At 39.0% G+C, this 17,556-nt stretch overlaps 1 protein-coding gene and 1 pseudogene across 1 annotated transcript; both read right to left on the reverse strand.

Moving 5' to 3' along the window:
• Window positions 1-9,759: 9,759 nt before the first annotated feature.
• LOC135150478 (EP1-like glycoprotein 4) lies at window positions 9,760-10,274 on the reverse strand (annotated as a pseudogene).
• Window positions 10,275-10,995: 721 nt separating this feature from the next.
• LOC108207241 (disease resistance protein RPV1) lies at window positions 10,996-17,097 on the reverse strand. The gene is made up of 8 exons (XM_064086796.1): window positions 16,979-17,097; window positions 16,021-16,200; window positions 15,706-15,888; window positions 13,938-15,048; window positions 13,473-13,760; window positions 12,099-13,376; window positions 11,743-11,856; window positions 10,996-11,604 (listed from the first exon to the last, which is right to left on the reverse strand). The coding sequence occupies exons 1-8, from the start codon at window positions 17,095-17,097 to the stop codon at window positions 10,996-10,998; spliced, it is 3,882 nt and encodes a 1,293-aa protein (XP_063942866.1).
• Window positions 17,098-17,556: the final 459 nt, after the last annotated feature.

Genomic DNA, 17,556 nt, shown 5'->3' on the forward strand with positions numbered 1-17,556 from the left:
AATGCCATGTAATTTTATCTAAGTGAAGGATATTCAACTGATGAGATGTAACTGTTCAACTGATGAAGACTGGATGATGTTTCAACTGATGAAAATCAAGCATTCAACTGAAGACAAAGTGTTCAACTGATGATGCTGAGGAATTCAACTGATGAGACTGGAACAGCATTCAACTGATGAAGTTTGTAATTCATTCAACTGATGAACCGAGCTTTCAACTGATGAAGCAAAGAGCAGTTGAAAGTGACTAGAGCTTAAGTCTGACAAATCACATGGATCGAATTACACTAAAATAGACATGGAAGCCTAATTAGGAAAATAAAGAAGAAGCAGAAACATACTTATCTCATGCTGTGCAATCTGGATCAAATCAAGGTGATGGTCAAAGATGAAGACATCTCAGAAAGCATGCATAAGACAAAGTTGTGCAGCATTGTTTTTAGATTAGAGTGCATTTTGTAATCTAGCTAAAAGCTTTGTAAAACTTGGAGTATATAACCAAGTTAGTAGCATCAGTTGAACTTGTTCAAATTACTTGAGAGAAAAATTCTGAGAGTTAGAACTTGTTTTGAGTGATGAACCAGCAGCTGTGCGAATTGTAAAACAATCCACAGATTCTTCTATATAAAATCTCACGGGTGGATCATTCAATCCACCCGTATTTTTAATACTTGGTGTTTTCCTGTTTATTGTGTTCTTAGTGTATTGTTCTTGAATCTTTTAAATTTGTAAAAGATTGTATTCAACCCCCCCTTCTACAATCTTTCTCATAGTTGGTGTAAAATAACAAAATCCACGTCTTCTACTGTATTCCTTGATTCTCCTTGGACGAAGTGTGGCCTTCGATCTCCCAAGGTGTGCCTCTCCTTAAAGCTCCGAAAACCCAAAACCCTAGCTGTCTCCTTGAGAAAAACATCTGCCTCTCTCTGACTCTAGGATTAATTCGTTTTGGTGTGTCTTTCAGCTTTAGGAGAACGAGAATATATATAGGCTACAGCAGGGATCATGGATCATTAGGTCAGGCCTTCCAATGACATTCCGGGCCAGGCCCAATGTCATTAAATATTAATTCTATCCACTAAAGAACTAATATTTGCACTACCTTTCCTAATTCCGTAAATTAATTATTTAATTCGGCTCCCATATTAATTGCTTATAAATTCCCCATGTTTAAGATATCGCATGTCCATTAATTAAATTAATTTCTGACAATTAATTTTATCAATATCTTTTATCCTTGATCATCCACTCAACCTTATAATTATGCAAGAACAAATCTGCCTGCAGGACTAAAGCATAATTATCTTTATGAGCTTTCAAGAGGACATCATCACCCGAATATATTTTTCGGACACGGTTTCCTTTTATAGTCAATATCCCACTCTGTATATAATGTCATTGCCCAATACATAAATTCGTAATTTAAAATAAATTACTTAATTTATGAGTCAAGGCATGTGCATTAAATACAAGTGTCAATCACTATATCCGGATTAAGAACTTAAGCATCAATAACATCATAGAATCTTAGTTCTTTATTGTCAGAATTAAAGAAACAATTATTCTACTATTTTGATCCCGTTCAATATACACAAAGTATATAAATATTATTCAATAGTCAAGACAAACTATTTCCAAATAATACTTCAGCCGTTCCAGTGGTTTGTCTAACACCACCTCGACTGTGAACCTTTATTATATTATATAAGGAGTCTGACAATCTAATCTTCTGCTATCCTATTTGATACTAGATTGTCTACAATATATAATATACAGACAATGTGAAAACATGCATCCAAGATTCTCAAATAATTGTTATATACTTCAAACGAATATTTTAGTATAACCCTAACAATTCATATATACTAACTGATGAGGACATCCATTTTCTGATTTGGACTTGTATATTTGTAGTGGTCATCGAAGAATCGGACAAGTTACATGATGGACGTACTTGATGAGGTGCGTCTGGAGACTCTCACCCACATTGAAAGTTTCATGTGATCGCGGCCGCAAGTAATCAAGTCATGGATGTGTCTTTTTTGGTTGTTGCTGTGTTTCCAAACAGTTGGTAGATATATTATGAGAATTGCTAGCTCTTTTGTTCATTACTTTTGATTCATGAGTTTGGTGATCATTCCAAAATAGTTGGTTTGAAATTATGTCAAAACATATGGATTACGAATTTGGTATCTATGAATCTTGTTTTTATTATTGGATCATATTTTGGTAATTTTCTGGTTGTTTGGTAATTGGTTGGTTTTTGGTTGTTTGGTATGAAGCTGGTGCACAAAAATCTCATTTGAGATTTTTGGGAAAAATGTATAAACAAATAGCTCATGCCAAAAAAGTTAAAAGTAAGACATCATTTTTTTATAAAAAGATGTTGTTAATTCCCCTATAAAACATCATTTTTCATACAAAAACGTTGTAAATAAATATCTTTTAAATCAGTAGAGGAAATAAAACCGATGTAACTTTCATACGAACTTAACAGGACGATGTAAATTACACTCAATTAAATCGGAACTATTTTAGAAACCGATGTTATAAACTACTTTTACATCACCCCTTTCACAGATACGATGTAAATACAACTCATTTACATCACCCTTCTCACAGACACGATGTAACACATCTCATTTACATCACCTCCTTTTACAGACACGATGTAATAAACCACAATTAAATCAGGTCAGGGAAGAAACCGATGTAATATAGCTCATTTACATCACCTCTTACACGGACACGATGTAAGTAATATATTTCACATCATTTATTTATCAATATTCGATGTCTTTATCTTCATAAGTCCTACATGGAATGTGTTTAACATGTTCTACTACTCAAACTATATAGAATTCCTAAAAGAAATGATGCAATAACTGTAAAAAAGCAATGTAAATACATCGTTTTTCTAAAAAAAATTAATGTCTGAGAGAATATAAGACATCGGTTTAAAACCAATGTCTAAACTGCGGACCTTTTACATCGGCGGCATATACATCGCTCTGTTTTTTCTCAGACATCGGTTTTTAGCCGATGTCTATTAGCTTTTTTCTAGTAGTGATGAGGATTAAAAATATATCCTCTTGGGGAATGGGGCGGGTATAGGGTAGAAAAAATATATATGGAGTGGGATTAAGAAATAAAGTCGCCGCCCCGAACCCTCCCTATTTTTTTAACCCTATGCAATTGAATATCGGTCAGGAAACTATTTAATTTTGAGTAAATTTCAAAATTGTGGTTAAAGTTTACACCGATTTTCAAAAAATTAGTCAGTTTTTTGAAAATCGATGTAAATTTTGAGCACAACTCTGAAGTTTACTTTTTAATTTTTATAGTCAGTTTTGTGATTATCTATTAATACAGTTTGATGTAAGCCTAATTACTTGTACTATCTCGACTTTAAATAAGATGTCTCGTCTTCAGTACAAATATTGCAAAACAGAAAATAGAATCATTTAATCCGTCCTTTGATATGAGTAAAATTTACTCCCGGTCCCTCTCATCTCTTTACATTTTTTTTCACTGCTCGACACGCATTTTAAGATTCTTTTATAATATAGTTTCTTAACTTATTTTTGAGATTTCCTTTTTGTGTATAAAAAAGTAAACATCAAATATTTTTTCAAGAGAGGAAAGATTAAAAACTATGTTTTCTAGGAGCATTAGAATGCGTGTCAAAATCTCGTACCCCGAGCTAAACTACCTAGGGACATAGGAAGTATGTAGTATAACAATACAAAATTGAAAATAGATTTCAAGGAATCAAATATCTTAAATGATATATTTATTCAGACCATAAAAAAAAAGCTGCTCCAGACATTGCACCGGGAAAGTCTCGATCTAGCTTGGAGATCTTAATGTATGCAAGGTGAGACTGCTGATCACTTTGTTCAAAGCACCTAAAGAAGGAGCAATGAAGCACGTTGAGGACTCTTCCCAGTAGAAAGAAATCAGGCACTTGCAATCCGAGTCGCATTTCTTCCTACAATCACCAACTGCAGTTGGCCCAGTTCCACCACTACTAAAATGTTCAACACCCACAACTTTGTAGTAGTCCACAGCCCCTTCGCCGCATGCTGCTATGTGTGATGAACTGGATAAGAAATTATCAACTAATAAAGCCCTAATTGAAAGAAACGAACAATTAAAGGAAATGAACTCGCAATTTACTACTAAACAGAGTATCAAATAAGGTTCAAGGCCACAGACAAACAAAAGCAACTACAGATTTCATGAAAACTTCGAGAGGTCCAGCTCCTCTCCCAAACCCTAATTTTACTTCACTCTTTACATAATAAACCCTTGATCCCCTTTTTCCATCTTTTAACTAACTGTTCCCTCCTCTTGCCAGTTGTCTTCCTCTTGTCCACATATCTTTTATTCTCTTTTATTCCTCTTTGTACTAATCCTTGTTGACCCTGTTGACTTTGTATTTCTTTCTTATATAAACTTGTGCCTCTTTTGTCTGTTTTGCCCCTGGCATGACATTACCTTCCCCCCAAACAGCCATCTTGTCCTTAAGATGGAACTCTGGAAATTGATCCTGCAGCGTGTCAACTTGCTCCCAGGTAGCCTCAAACTCTGGCAACCCTTTCCACCAAATTAAAACCTCCAAGCGACCCGTAGAGGAGTGCCCGACCCTCCTGACTTGCAGCAATCTCTCCGGCTGCACTCTTAACTCCAAGTCTGCAGTTAACTGCTGTGGTATAGTTGGGGACGGGGCTACAGAGCCCACCACACGGCGTAATTGTGAAACGTGAAACACTGGATGCACCTGACATGACTCTGGTAACAACAGTTTGTACGCCACCTGGCCAATATGAGCCAACACCTCATAAGGGCCATAATATCGGGCTGACAATTTTTCAAAAGGTCGTTTAGCCAAGGAACGTTGGCGGTAAGGTTGGAGTCGCAAGTAGACTTTATCCCCCATAGAAAAAACTTCATCACGACGTTTCTGATCAGCAAAATGCTTCATGCGTTGCTGAGCACGCAGCAAATTAAAGTGCAAATTATCCAATATTGCATCCCTATCGCATAACAGCTGTTCAATGCTATTGACTGGGGATTGGCCTTGACTAATGCGAACCAGCGCAGGTGGGTCATGGCCATATACGACCTTGAAAGAAGTAAACCCAGTAGATGAATGTGAAGATGTATTATAAGAAAACTCCGCCCAGGCTAACCACTTTGCCCAACTCCGGGGCTGTCCAGCAGTAAAACAACGGAGGTAAGTCTCCAAGGTCTTGTTAACAATCTCTGTTTGTCCATCCGTTTGAGGATGGTAAGCAGTGCACCTTTTCAAATTAGTCCCCTGTAATTTAAACAATTCACGCCAAAAATTGCTGAGAAATATCCTGTCTCTATCCGACACAATGGAAGCCGGAAAACCATGGAGTCTCACCACTTCACGTACAAACAGGTCAGCCACTGTGGCTGCTGAAAACGGGTGTTTCAGGCCCAGAAAATGCGCGTATTTAGAAAGTCGGTCCACCACGACCAAGATAGTATCCATGCCCTTTGAAGTCGGTAACCTTTCAATGAAGTCTAAAGACACATCCTCCCAAACCTGGCTGGGAACAGGTAGGGGCTGCAGTAACCCAGCCGGGGATTGCTACGAGCATTTACTTTGCCGGCACACGTGACACTGCTGAACAAAGTTGGTGACATCCGACCGCATTCCCACCCAAAACCAATCAGCGGCTACCCTCTTAAATGTCTTAACTTCCCCATTATGACCACCCAAAGGGGAGTTGTGATACGTCTAAAGCAACAGCAGAACGAAACACGAATTCTTGGGTACCACTGTGCGTCCCTTGTACTGCAAATTCCCATCAGTCACCACAAACCCAGAATGAGACTTGGTTTGAGACAGCAAATCATGTTTAATTTGGCAAAGCAAAGGGTCCTTTTGGACTTCAGTCTGTAGATCATCCCACTCAACCGCATTAGTAGAAAGCATGGCGGCCAAACACACATCCCCTGTTGTTTTCTTTGATAACGCGTCTGCTACTTGATTATTCCGACCCGGTTTGAATTGAATATCAAAGGAATACCCCATTAACTTAGTCATCCATTTCTGGTACTCCCCTCCGACTTCCTTCTGTTGTGCCAAATAACGTAAGCTTTGTTGGTCTGTACGAACCACGAAGTGGCGACCCCAACAAATAATGCCTCCATTTTTGAACAGCCATGCAAACTGCCATGAGTTCTTTCTCATATATGGGCTTTTGTTGAGCCTTGGGGCCTAACAGTTTACTGAAAAATGCTAACAGACGATTGCCTTGTAACAACACCGCCCCCAGCCCTTTCCCGGAAGCATCTGTCTCGATTAAGAACTCTCGAGTAAAATCTGGGGTAGCAAGAACACGGGGTGTGGTCATCGCTTGTTTAAGCAGATTGAAAGCTACAGTCGACTGTTCATTCCAACAAAAGTTGTCCTTGCGCAATTGATCTGTCAAGGGGCCTGCAATTTGGGCATAATTGGCCACATAACGCCTATAATATCCTGTTAACCCCAGAAAACCACGCAACTCCCGTAGACTTTGTGGCATTTCCCAATCCAGTATGGCTTTGATTTTATAATTTGTCAGCAGCGACACCCTTCGCTGATATTACATGCCCCAAGTAAGCAACCTCCATTTGGCCAAAAACACATTTCTTGTAATTCACCACCAAGCTATTACGTTCTAAAGCAGTTAACACCAAGTCCAGATGCTTCGTGTGCAATTCAGGGGTTGGGCTATAAACTAGAATATCGTCGAAGAACACCAACACAAACTTTCGAAGGTAAGGGCGGAACACACCATTCATAAGTGATTGAAAAATGGCCAGGGCGTTCATAAGCCCAAACGGCATGACCAAAAATTCATAATGGCCATCATGTGTGCGAAATGCCGTCTTGTGCGTGTCTTCGGGGTGTAACAAAATCTGATGGTAGCCCGATTTTAAGTCCAGCTTTGAAAAATAAGTAGCCCCGTGTAACTCATCCAATAACTCCTCAATTACCGGAATAAGATATTTATCCGGGACTGTTTCCTTGTTTAACGCGCGATAATCCACGCAAAAGCGCCATGAGCCATCTTTTTTCCGAACTAATATCACTGGACTCGAGTAGGGACTTGTAGAAGGTTTAATAACCCCAGCATCTAACATTTCTTGTATCAACCTTTCGATCTCGTCTTTCTGAACTTGCGGATAGCGATAAGGTCGCACCCCCACCGGATTACTTCCCTCTTTCAATACAATTTGGTGCTCATGACCACGTTTGGGGGGTAGACCAGATGGTTCTTTGAACAGTATGTTGTGGCGAGCCACCACTTCTTTAACAAACGCAGACACAGGGGCACCGGGGACAGTGGGTGCAGTGGTGTCCAGCTTACTAACTTCAACCAAATAGGCATGTTTCTGCTTCCTGATAGTTCGTATCATTGTCTTTAACGAAATTTGTGACTTTGTCAATGTAGGATCACCCACCAAGGTGATGGTAGTATTGCCAACATTGAACTGCATGACCTGGGACTTCCAATTGGTGACCACCTCTCCTAATTTCTCCAGCCATTGCACCCCCAAGATGACATCAGTGGTTCCTAAACCAAGCGGCAAGAAATCCTCCTCAATGCTTATACCCCCTGTCAATTTTAACACCACCCCTTCACAGACACCACTCCCTTTCACTGCCTCACCATTGCCTAAAGACACATTAAACCCCCCAGAGTTTGACACAGGAAACTTAAAGACCGTTACCTTAGCCAGGGACACAAAGTTGTGTGTGGCGCCGGGATCGATCAAAACCACCACCTCATGTTCCCCAATCCTCCCACGAAGCTTCATTGTACGAGTATTTGACAAACCAACAACTGAGTTTAAAGAAACCTCAGGGTGTAAACAAGTATCCTGCACCGAATCCTCTGTTGGAGAGAGGGGAGGCTCACTATGACTGTCTTCCCCCAACTCGTCGTCATCACCTTCCAACAACAGCACACTGAGCTCTCGTTTCTTACACCTATGTCCCAAACTCCACTTGTCATCACATCGGAAACACAGCCCCTTCGACCTCTTTTCTTGAAACTCCTTATCCGAGAGCTTTCAAATCTCCCCTTGAGCTCGATTAGTTGTTGGGACTATAGACTTGGGTGACGATACTGACGACTGGGATTCACTTGCCCCAATAGCCCAACTACGAACAGAGTTTGGGCTCGGCTGAGAAATAAAAGAGCTGACAGAAGACATCGTACCTTTAGATGGATAAGTAGAAAATCCACTACGGAAAGAGCTCACTACTGACTTTTTAAACCCACACGCTTTGTGCTTATCGTCAATGCGCATCGCCAACTCCATAGCCTGCTCAGGACTCACAGGTATTAACACCCGCAATTCCGCCTTTATGTCGTCCTTTAACCCATTAGCAAACTGCCCCATAAGAATCTCCTCAGAGAGATGGTCTAGCGGTGCCGCAGTCTCAATGAACTTGCGTTGATACTCCACCACAGAAGCCGTTTGAACAGTTGCCAGCCATTGTTCATACAATGAGCACCCACTGGCTGTTCTAAATTGACGGAGAACAAAAGTTTTCAAATCTGCCCACCTCCGAATAGGGTGTCTCTTGTTTTCCCATTGATACCATTTGAGGGCATCTCCCTCCAAAGCTACAACCACAGCTTCCAAACGCTCCTCCCTGTTGAACCGATAAAAATTGAAATAACGCTCCACACGTACCACCCAGTCATCCGGTTCTTCCCCGTTGAAAATTGGCATGTCAAGCTTTCTAAACCTCCCATTTCCCGATCCACCACCGGATCCAAAACCAGCATAACCACCCCGATCAAACCCCAGTGGACCAAAACCCGCACCCATAGTACTACTGTGCCCTGGAGACGGACCCATACCCCGACCAACCGATTCCGCCGGACCTGAACTGCTTGCCCTCCCCTCCGGCAGCGGGGAGTGGGGAGCTGTAAACTGAGTCATAGTACTACGAACTTCCGTTTGAAAATGATCCAGATCTGATTTCATAGAGAACAAAAGTTTCTCTTGATGTTCCCTAGATCTCGTGACACGGCCCTCCAAACGAGTGACCACCGCCTCCAACTCACTACTAGCCTTCCGGGCGTGTTCTGTCTGTCCTTCGAGCAACCCCTCAACCAACGATTGCTTCTTGACTCCCACAGCTTTCTCCACAGCTTGCGAGACCATCGCCGAAATCTTTGATTCCAGTCCACCTACGGCTTCTTCCAACTCCTCGAGTCTCTGATTAACGGTCGGTGTGGATGGGGCCATAGATCGACGGCTCTGATACCACTTGTGATGAACTGGATAAGAAATTATCAACTAACAAAGCCCTAATTGAAAGAAACGAACAATTAAAGGAAATGAACTCGCAATTTACTGCTAAACAGAGTATCAAATAAGGTTCAAGGCCACAGACAAACAAAAGCAACTACAGATTGCATGGAAACTTCGAGAGGTCCAGCTCCTCTCCCAAACCCTAATTTTACTTCACTCTTTACATAAGAAACCCTTGATCCCCTTTTTCTATCTTTTAACTAACCGCTCCCTCCTCTTGCCAGCTGTCTTCCTCTTGTCCACATATCTTTTATTCTCTCTTATTCCTCTTTGATACTAATCCTTGTTGACCCTGTTGACCTTGTATTTCTTTCTTATATAAACTTGTGCCTCTTTTGTCTGTTTTGCCCCTGGCATGACACTAAGACTGGTGCTGCACAACTCTTGCTCCATCTTGTTAGTCCATTAGGCGCAGATAGAATCGCTGTTTATAAGAGTAAAGGGCTTGATTGTTAAGAGAATTTGACTTAGAATGTCTTTCCCTGTTCCAAACTCGTTTTTGTTACAGAGTATTGGAGTTTTGGTATTGTTAGGCTTGTAATATAAGGACATCTGGCTTTTTTCTAGTACGTAAGAGTAAGGCCCGTCTGAGGCCTCTGTGTCGGACAGTCGACTGATGAGCTTGTTTGGTCCAGTGGAGAGTAGAGATTGGCCTGGTAAAAGTGTATCAGTAGGGTGATCAAAACTTTGCCCAGCCAGTTATCCCTTTGAATCAACCAGCACAAAATTACCACATCTTTATTGGCTGTGTCCGTTTGCCAAGCAACCGTGCCATCAGCATCGGCTACTGCTAGGATAAGGTTTCCATCCATGCCAAAGTTCAATGTTGCTTTCTCTTGGACTGGCTTTGCACGGTTGGCATCCCAGACCCAACGCATAGTTTTCAAGTTGATATTACTGTTAATATGATATTCGGCCATCTCAGTTGAGCAATTCAAGATCCGTCCAACATGTTTACTTCTTAATCCGGAGATAATTATTGTGTTTAACTGAGTTTGTAATGAGTTTACAAAGGCAATGTTGATAGCTGATTAGATGTTGTTGTACTTTAGTTACAAAAGTATGTTTAACAGATATTTGCATACATTACTTTTGTTCGTTGACGTTAAATGTTTTAAACATTTAAAGATTTGGATGTGACATTTTAGGTGGTGCTTGGCGGCTCAGAGTTTCAGAAAGTAGCAGTATCTGAGAGATGGTTTAGATACTCTTTCAAAGAACACAAATTTTGTTGGCTCGTGCACGTACTTGTGGCTGATGGCTGATAAGTGTGTCTGAGGTCAACATACCTGGTGTATCTCTCTTGTAAACCTCGAAAGAGTAGTTTTGGGCAAAAATCTCGAGTCGAGAATTCTCTCAGCAGTTTCAAAGAATTCTTTCTAATTATCAACTACAAATATTAACGAGCTCGAGTGTCGTTCAAGTTCTTAACAAGCTCGATCTGGAACACATATTTTGTGTGATAAAAAAACTCAGTCTTACAAAGTTTGGGGCTAGGTTACCTTATACAGCTACAAGTGATAGCTATATATCAGTCACCGGAGTGATAGCTACAGAAGCAGATGACTCCGCATCTATCAATAAATGCGCTTTCAGAATTCTATTTGAAGTCATTTTGTGAGCGACTGAGAACAATCAGAACTAGTCACTTTCCAAATGATTCTCGGGTTTGTACAACAGATGAATTCCATAGATTTCTACAGTTTCTGATGTTAATTCGATTCCATCACCATCTCTGACTGTGAACATTGATCTTGGTACTATCACCATTACTAATTCAGGGGAGCCATCAAAAGATTTGCTCTCCCATAAAAAATCACTGCTGCTATTCTTAGCATTGTATGTCAAGGTATAAGTCTGAAATGGTACAAAGAAAAGAATCATCCCCAAGAAACTGTGCGACAGATTTGGTGGTAAATCTGAGTATATATCGGCCTCGTTTAAAGAACTTGATTCACCAATCCAATCCGGGAACTCCTCTGTGTGACTGTTAGATTCGTCCAGCCCCCGCATATTGTGTGAAATCAAATTATATGAAAGTACCATCGACTCTTCTGAATAACATGATTCAGAAGAGTCGTTAAAGCCATCAGAATACTCCTCTGTGTCGGTGCTACTTTCATGCATTCCCAAGAAATCATGTGACACATCTGGCAGTAAATCTGAGGACCCTCTTGACTCTCCTGAGCAACATGATTCACTAATGCAATCCAGAAACTCCTCAGTGTCAGTGTTAGTCTGATGCATTCCCTAGAAATTGTGCGACACATTTGGCAGTAAATCTAAGGACACTCCCGACTCTTCTATAAAACATGATTCACTATTGCAATCCAAAAACTCATCTGTGTCTGTGTCACTTTCATGCATATGCAAGAAATTGTGTGATACATCTGGCCACAGATCTAAGGACACTGTTGGCTCTTCAGAACTACTTGATGGACTAATCCATTCTGGAAACTCCCCTGTGTATATTCTAATTTCATGTCCAAACTCAGCATAGATCTGTGAAAAAATATAACAATAATAAAGAAAATTTCACCAACAAATATACACGGGCATGAATATATACTAAGCTCAAACAGACGTTCATGTTTTCTACACCTAATAAAAAATGTTATAATGAATTAAAATATACGAAATAGATCAATAACTAGATTAATTAGTGTATCAAGTAAGCTAGCTACAAGTTGGAGCATTTACTTCAAAACTATAAATAAACTTTTAGAATCAGAGATTAATCAAACCTGAAAAAAATGTCTTGTGAAAATGCATGCCAGAAGAGATGAGTCGCAACCTGTCAAGTGAAGTACTTTTAAAGAAGTGAGTTCTTCCAAGCCTTGGATTTCTGTCAGAGCACTACAATTTCTAAGGTTCAACCTCTTCAGCTGTTTCAAATTGGATAGATCTGGTAAGCTTTTCAGTGACTTACAACCATTTGCCCGAATGACTTTCAGATTAGGGGGGAGCTCTGCAATAGACAACAGATTACAACAACCGGTAAGATCAAGATGTTTTAGATTGGAGAGCTGACTAATTCCTGGAAACTTTCTTAACATAGTAGAATGCCTTGCATTTATTTGCCTCAGCCGTGTGTTCTTGAATAAATGATCCGGTAACGTTTCTAATTTTTCACATTTAGAAATGTCCAGAATTTCCAGTGATCTCAGGGTGCAAAGGGTGTCTGGAAGAGTTTTAAGATTCGTGTTACAACTTAAAATCAACACGACAAGATTACTAAGGCTCCCGATTGAACTTGGTATCTCTGAAATTTCTAAACTCTGAGCATCCAGCCTCGTTAGTGATTCCAGATAACCCAATCCTTCAGGCAATTCTTTCAGACAAAAGCACTGACCAACTTTTAGAACCTCCAATGCTCTCAAGTTGCAAATGGAGTCCGGAAGAGTTTCAACGTCATAATTAGAATGTATATTTAGGTAAACAAGCTGTCTAAGATTTCCAAGTGAATTCGGTAATATGGAAATATTTAGTTCCATAGCATTGAGCTTCTTGAGGGATTCAAGTTTCCCGAATTCTAAGGGGAATGCTTTCATTCTACTGCAATCAGAAATATGTAAAACTCCCAACAATCTCAAGTTGCATATGTTGTCTGGAAGAGTATCAAGGTTCATGTTATAACTTAATCTCAGCTCAACAAGCTTGTCAAGGCATCCAATCGAATCAGGTAAATTTGTAACACTTAGTCTCTCCGCATTAAGCTCATTTAGGGATTTAATGTTCCCCAACTCTGCAGGCAATGCTTCCAAACTACTGCAACCTGATATATTTAGACTTTTGAGGGCTCTCAAGTTGCAAATACTGTCTTGAAGGCTTCTTAGGTTTACACAGTTGCACAAATTTAGGGAAACGAGCCTCTTCAGACTTCCAATGGATATATGGACTTCCTTTAAGCTTTTACAGGCGACAAGTCTCAAAGTTTCAAGAAACGGCAACTTTCTGAAGTCTGGAGTGGAACTTAAATCCATAGAATACGACAGGTCTAGAGACTTCAAATTTTCAAAGACCTGTTAAAATTTTAGAATGTGTGCAGTCCAGAGAATTTAAATTAAAAAAATTCCACACAAATTGTCATATGCATGAAAAATACTCATGGTACCTACCATTTCAATCTCCCACATCTTGATACTGCAGCTAGTCAACTCAAGGATAACAAGTTTTTCCGGGTGAAATCCGCGAGGTAAACGCTCTAACGGACAAAGATCCCAACAGAACCACCTCAAATCTTCCAATGCACCTTCAAAGCTTCCAGTGAGATGTACACAGCTGAGTTGAAGAAATCTCAAATTTCTCATTCTTTTGAATGTTTCGACATTTAACGATTCTTTCCAAACTGCATAGTACGACTCGAACTTGTTATCATGGATGATGCCTTCAATTGCTTCTGTCCCCTAAAACGTACATGAAGGAAAAAAGTTCAAAGCTAATAGATAGATAAAATTAACCTTCTGCTTCTTCGACACATACTCAATCTTTTGAGAAATTTATATACATGGATATGCAAGAGAATCATTGATGAATTATATTGTACCATTTAAATTCTTGGACACAAAATGAAATGAAATTACCTTGTCATTCTTTAACACATCACGTATATCTTTCGATATCCATAGTCTACTATGTTTTCCTGGTTCATCAGGAGAGTTGTTGCGTGCAACTTCCCTTCCCATGTCTCGAAGCAGGTCATGCATTCTCAACTCACCATCATCATTGGTTGTTAGTAAACATCTTTTCCTTAAAATATCAATATTATGATCCACATAAGAATAATAAGTTTCCATTATTGTAACCACCACTTCTTTCTTCCTCCCAATGAAAAAGCAGGCAATATCAAGAAACATTTTCTTCAGCTTAGGATCATCCCGTTCTAAGGTATCCAAACTAACAATAAGATTTTGTTGAATAGTGTTGTCAGGATTTCGCTGCAGTTTCTCAATATAAGATTTCCATCCTAGCAAAGATTGTGTGGACAAATATGCGCCAAAAACTATCAGAGCTAGTGGAAGACCACCAGCAAGATGTAAAATCACTTTAGACAATGCCATTAAAGTATCGTTCGATTTAGCACTTCCAAATGCATATCGGGTGAACAATGTCAGGGACTCGGCATCATCCAACTCATTTACCCTATACTGAAATTTGGGTTCAACCTCAATTTTCTCCAGTATCTCCTGATCCCTTGTAGTTGTAATAACTACACTCCCAGAAGCAAATGATCCTATGAAGGATTCGTATTGTCTAGGGTTGTCTATATCATCAATAAGAAGTAAAACTTTTGCTGAACAAAGCCTCTCTCTGATAAACTTAATTCCTTCTTCAACATCGGGAACCTCAAATTTTTTCTTACTTTTAAGAACATTGTTAATAAGTTTCTGTTGCAAAGATTCTAGGCCTCTGAATGTTCCTGAAACCTCCCTAACATTTGCAAGAAAGCAGATACCTGTAAAGCTTCCTAGCAAGAGTTGATTATAAAGAGCTTTCGCAAGAGTTGTTTTACCCACTCCACCCATACCATATATGCCAATCCTAGTGACACCTTGTGGAGGGCTACTAAACAATGCTGTTATCTCTTTAACACGAGAATCTAACCCAACTGGATATTTGGCAACATATAAATTGTCTGAACCTATTTCATTGTGAATGATATCAACGATTTCATTTACAATATCAGCCTCAGATCTGCAACACAGTTCTTATTGTTATAAAACAGAGCCTCCTATATGGATCAGTTGTGTCACACTAAAAATACTTGTGGTATACATAATACACTTAGATTGCGTTTAAGAACATGTTATTCATTTCAAATGACATGATTTGTGGTGTCATTTCAAATTCTGAGTTTTATACTAGTATTTAAATGTCCTGGATTTCAAATGAAATTCAAATCCAAATTTTCTTGTGTATCCAAACAAGTCATTTGATCAAATCCAGGATTTGAAATAAAATCCAAGTTGTCAAACAGGCCATAAATGTAATAAATGGACTAATCTAATCTTCATAATTGCAATTAAGTTCCTTCTTTGAAGATATAATTCACGAAAGCTTCAAAAAAGAGCAATGCTAGAGACCCCAAATTTTTTCCCCAAAATTTGTTACCAAATGACGTGGATAACAAGTGGCGAAATTTGATTGGGTGATTGATGAATCTGCAGGGGGGCCTCATTATTATGGGAATGAATGCAACCAATGAAATTTCGCCACATCATTTGGGAAAAAATTTTGGGATAAATATTTGGGGTCCCTAGCATTTTCCTTCAAAAAAATATATACTTGTCAATAATGCATAGTTGCAAGAGGCAAATAAAATGAGTTCTCAGAGTACAATATTTCGATTACCTTTTGGCTGACATGGTTTTTCCTGAAAAGGTAGCAACATTTGCTGGTGTAAAGCGCCACTTCTTCACTTTGTCTATATCAGCTCCCGAACGACTTTGATGTTTTACAAAAGCATGTTTAAAACTTCCTGTCTGGTGTCGCACATCTGAAGGATCGATGTTGTAATACACAGGAACCACCAACCTTTTCATTGTTTCATAACTGTTGTAAATCTCTACGAGCTCGTCAAGGCACCAACGTGAAGAAGCATAATCTTCTGAAAACACGACGATGTAAGATTTAGAATCCTTAATAGCTTGGACTAATGCTTCTTACATGACTTCTCCTGTGCGTAGCTCAGGATCATCCATAAATGTTCGAATTCCATGACGATCCAGGGCAGAGTACAAATGGTTGGTAAACTTGTATCGAGTGTCTGAACCGCGGAAGCTCAGGAAAACATCCCAACGAGTAGGAATTGACGTTGAAACAGAAGATGTTGGTGTTTGCGAAACTCTGGCCATTCATGCAAAAAAACAGATACAACTATTAGGAATCGAAAATATATGGGATCAAAGATTAAAAACAAGTGAAAATATCAATCGGAGAGGATTTGAGTTGATATTAAGTGTTGAATATTTGTAATATCGGAAGTCGAAGTCAACTGAACCAGAAAGGGTTGTACTGGAACGTTCATTGACATTGTTTTAAAAAAAATAGTAGATTTCAAGCAGGCCAGTTCAGACAACTGAAGAAAATGTCATTTAAATTAAGTATTAGAGCGAAAGGAATTAAAAAAAAAAACAAGTGGGAACAATGTTAATGTTAACAAATTAGATGCTCTGGTTGATTAAGTAATCAATTTATTTGCAGTAGTAAGCAAACATAAAGGGAGAGTTGCTGGTCTGTTGGAACGCTAGTAAGAGAATGGGGCTGTTTGGCAACGGTTTAAAAGCCGGCTTCTGGGTTTAGAAGTTAAAAGCGCTTATTTTGTACCGTTTGTGTAAAAGTCAAGAAGCACTTAAAAAAAGCTAGGAATGCTACTACTTATTTACCAAACATTTTAATCACTTATAAGTCTTAACTTGCTTCTAACTTCTACACCACTTATTTATTTTAAGCAAAAAGCACTTATTTTAAGCTAACTCAAACGGCTTTAATATAAGTTCCGCTTATGCTTAAAAAAACACTGCATAATACACAAATAAGAGTTGGAGATGGACATATTATTGTTGGAGAAATTTTTCCACAAACAAATTATAAGATAAAACAACCTTTAAGTATCAGCTCTTACCTAAAAAGTCTAAGATTTTTCCAGTACGTCACGGCCATGAAGATCGGATAAACATCCACCGAAGCATCACACGGCAAAGCCTCACGAGAAATGCTGGGAGTGTTCTCAGCTATAAACATAAGGGTATAAAAAAAAGGAAATTTTCGACAAGGCAAAGCAAGAGAAACCAATGTCGCTCAATCCCTCTTACCGTGGAAACCAACTAACCGAGGATATGAGTTACAATGCTCCAGGTCATGACTAGGATGTGCGAAAATATATTAAAAATAAGAGAAAAAACATGTGTGATCTCTCCGAATCATAAAAATACATGATTACGAATGTATGATTATGTGATTATTTAATTATTTACGATATGTATTTTTGTGATGTGGTTCATATTTCATTTTTTCATGACTAAATATGATTATGCGCTTGAATATATTATTGTGAGGGTTGTTTCGTATCCTATTTAATCTTTTATTTATGAGGAAACTGGATATGTGTAATCAATCTTATATTATATGATTGGTTACATTTTATGTGTTATGTATCCTTTTTTCGATGTTAGTTTTGACTAGTGTATGTTTGCAGTTCTT

Source organism: Daucus carota, chromosome 2 (genome assembly GCF_001625215.2).
Source record: "Daucus carota subsp. sativus chromosome 2, DH1 v3.0, whole genome shotgun sequence".
NCBI classification, from domain to species: domain Eukaryota; kingdom Viridiplantae; phylum Streptophyta; class Magnoliopsida; order Apiales; family Apiaceae; genus Daucus; species Daucus carota.

Bases quoted from the DNA above. Each gene is read 5' to 3' on its own strand.
- LOC108207241 (XM_064086796.1), bottom strand. From the start codon at position 17,097: ATGTTTATAGCTGAGAACACTCCCAGCATTTCTCGTGAGGCTTTGCCG. The intron at 15,049-15,705 runs GTAATCGAAATA...ACTGTGTTGCAG, and splicing joins AAAACCATGTCAGCCAAAAG to ATCTGAGGCTGATATTGTAA. The intron at 13,761-13,937 runs GTAATTTCATTT...TGTACGTTTTAG, and splicing joins ATGTGTTAAAGAATGACAAG to GGGACAGAAGCAATTGAAGG.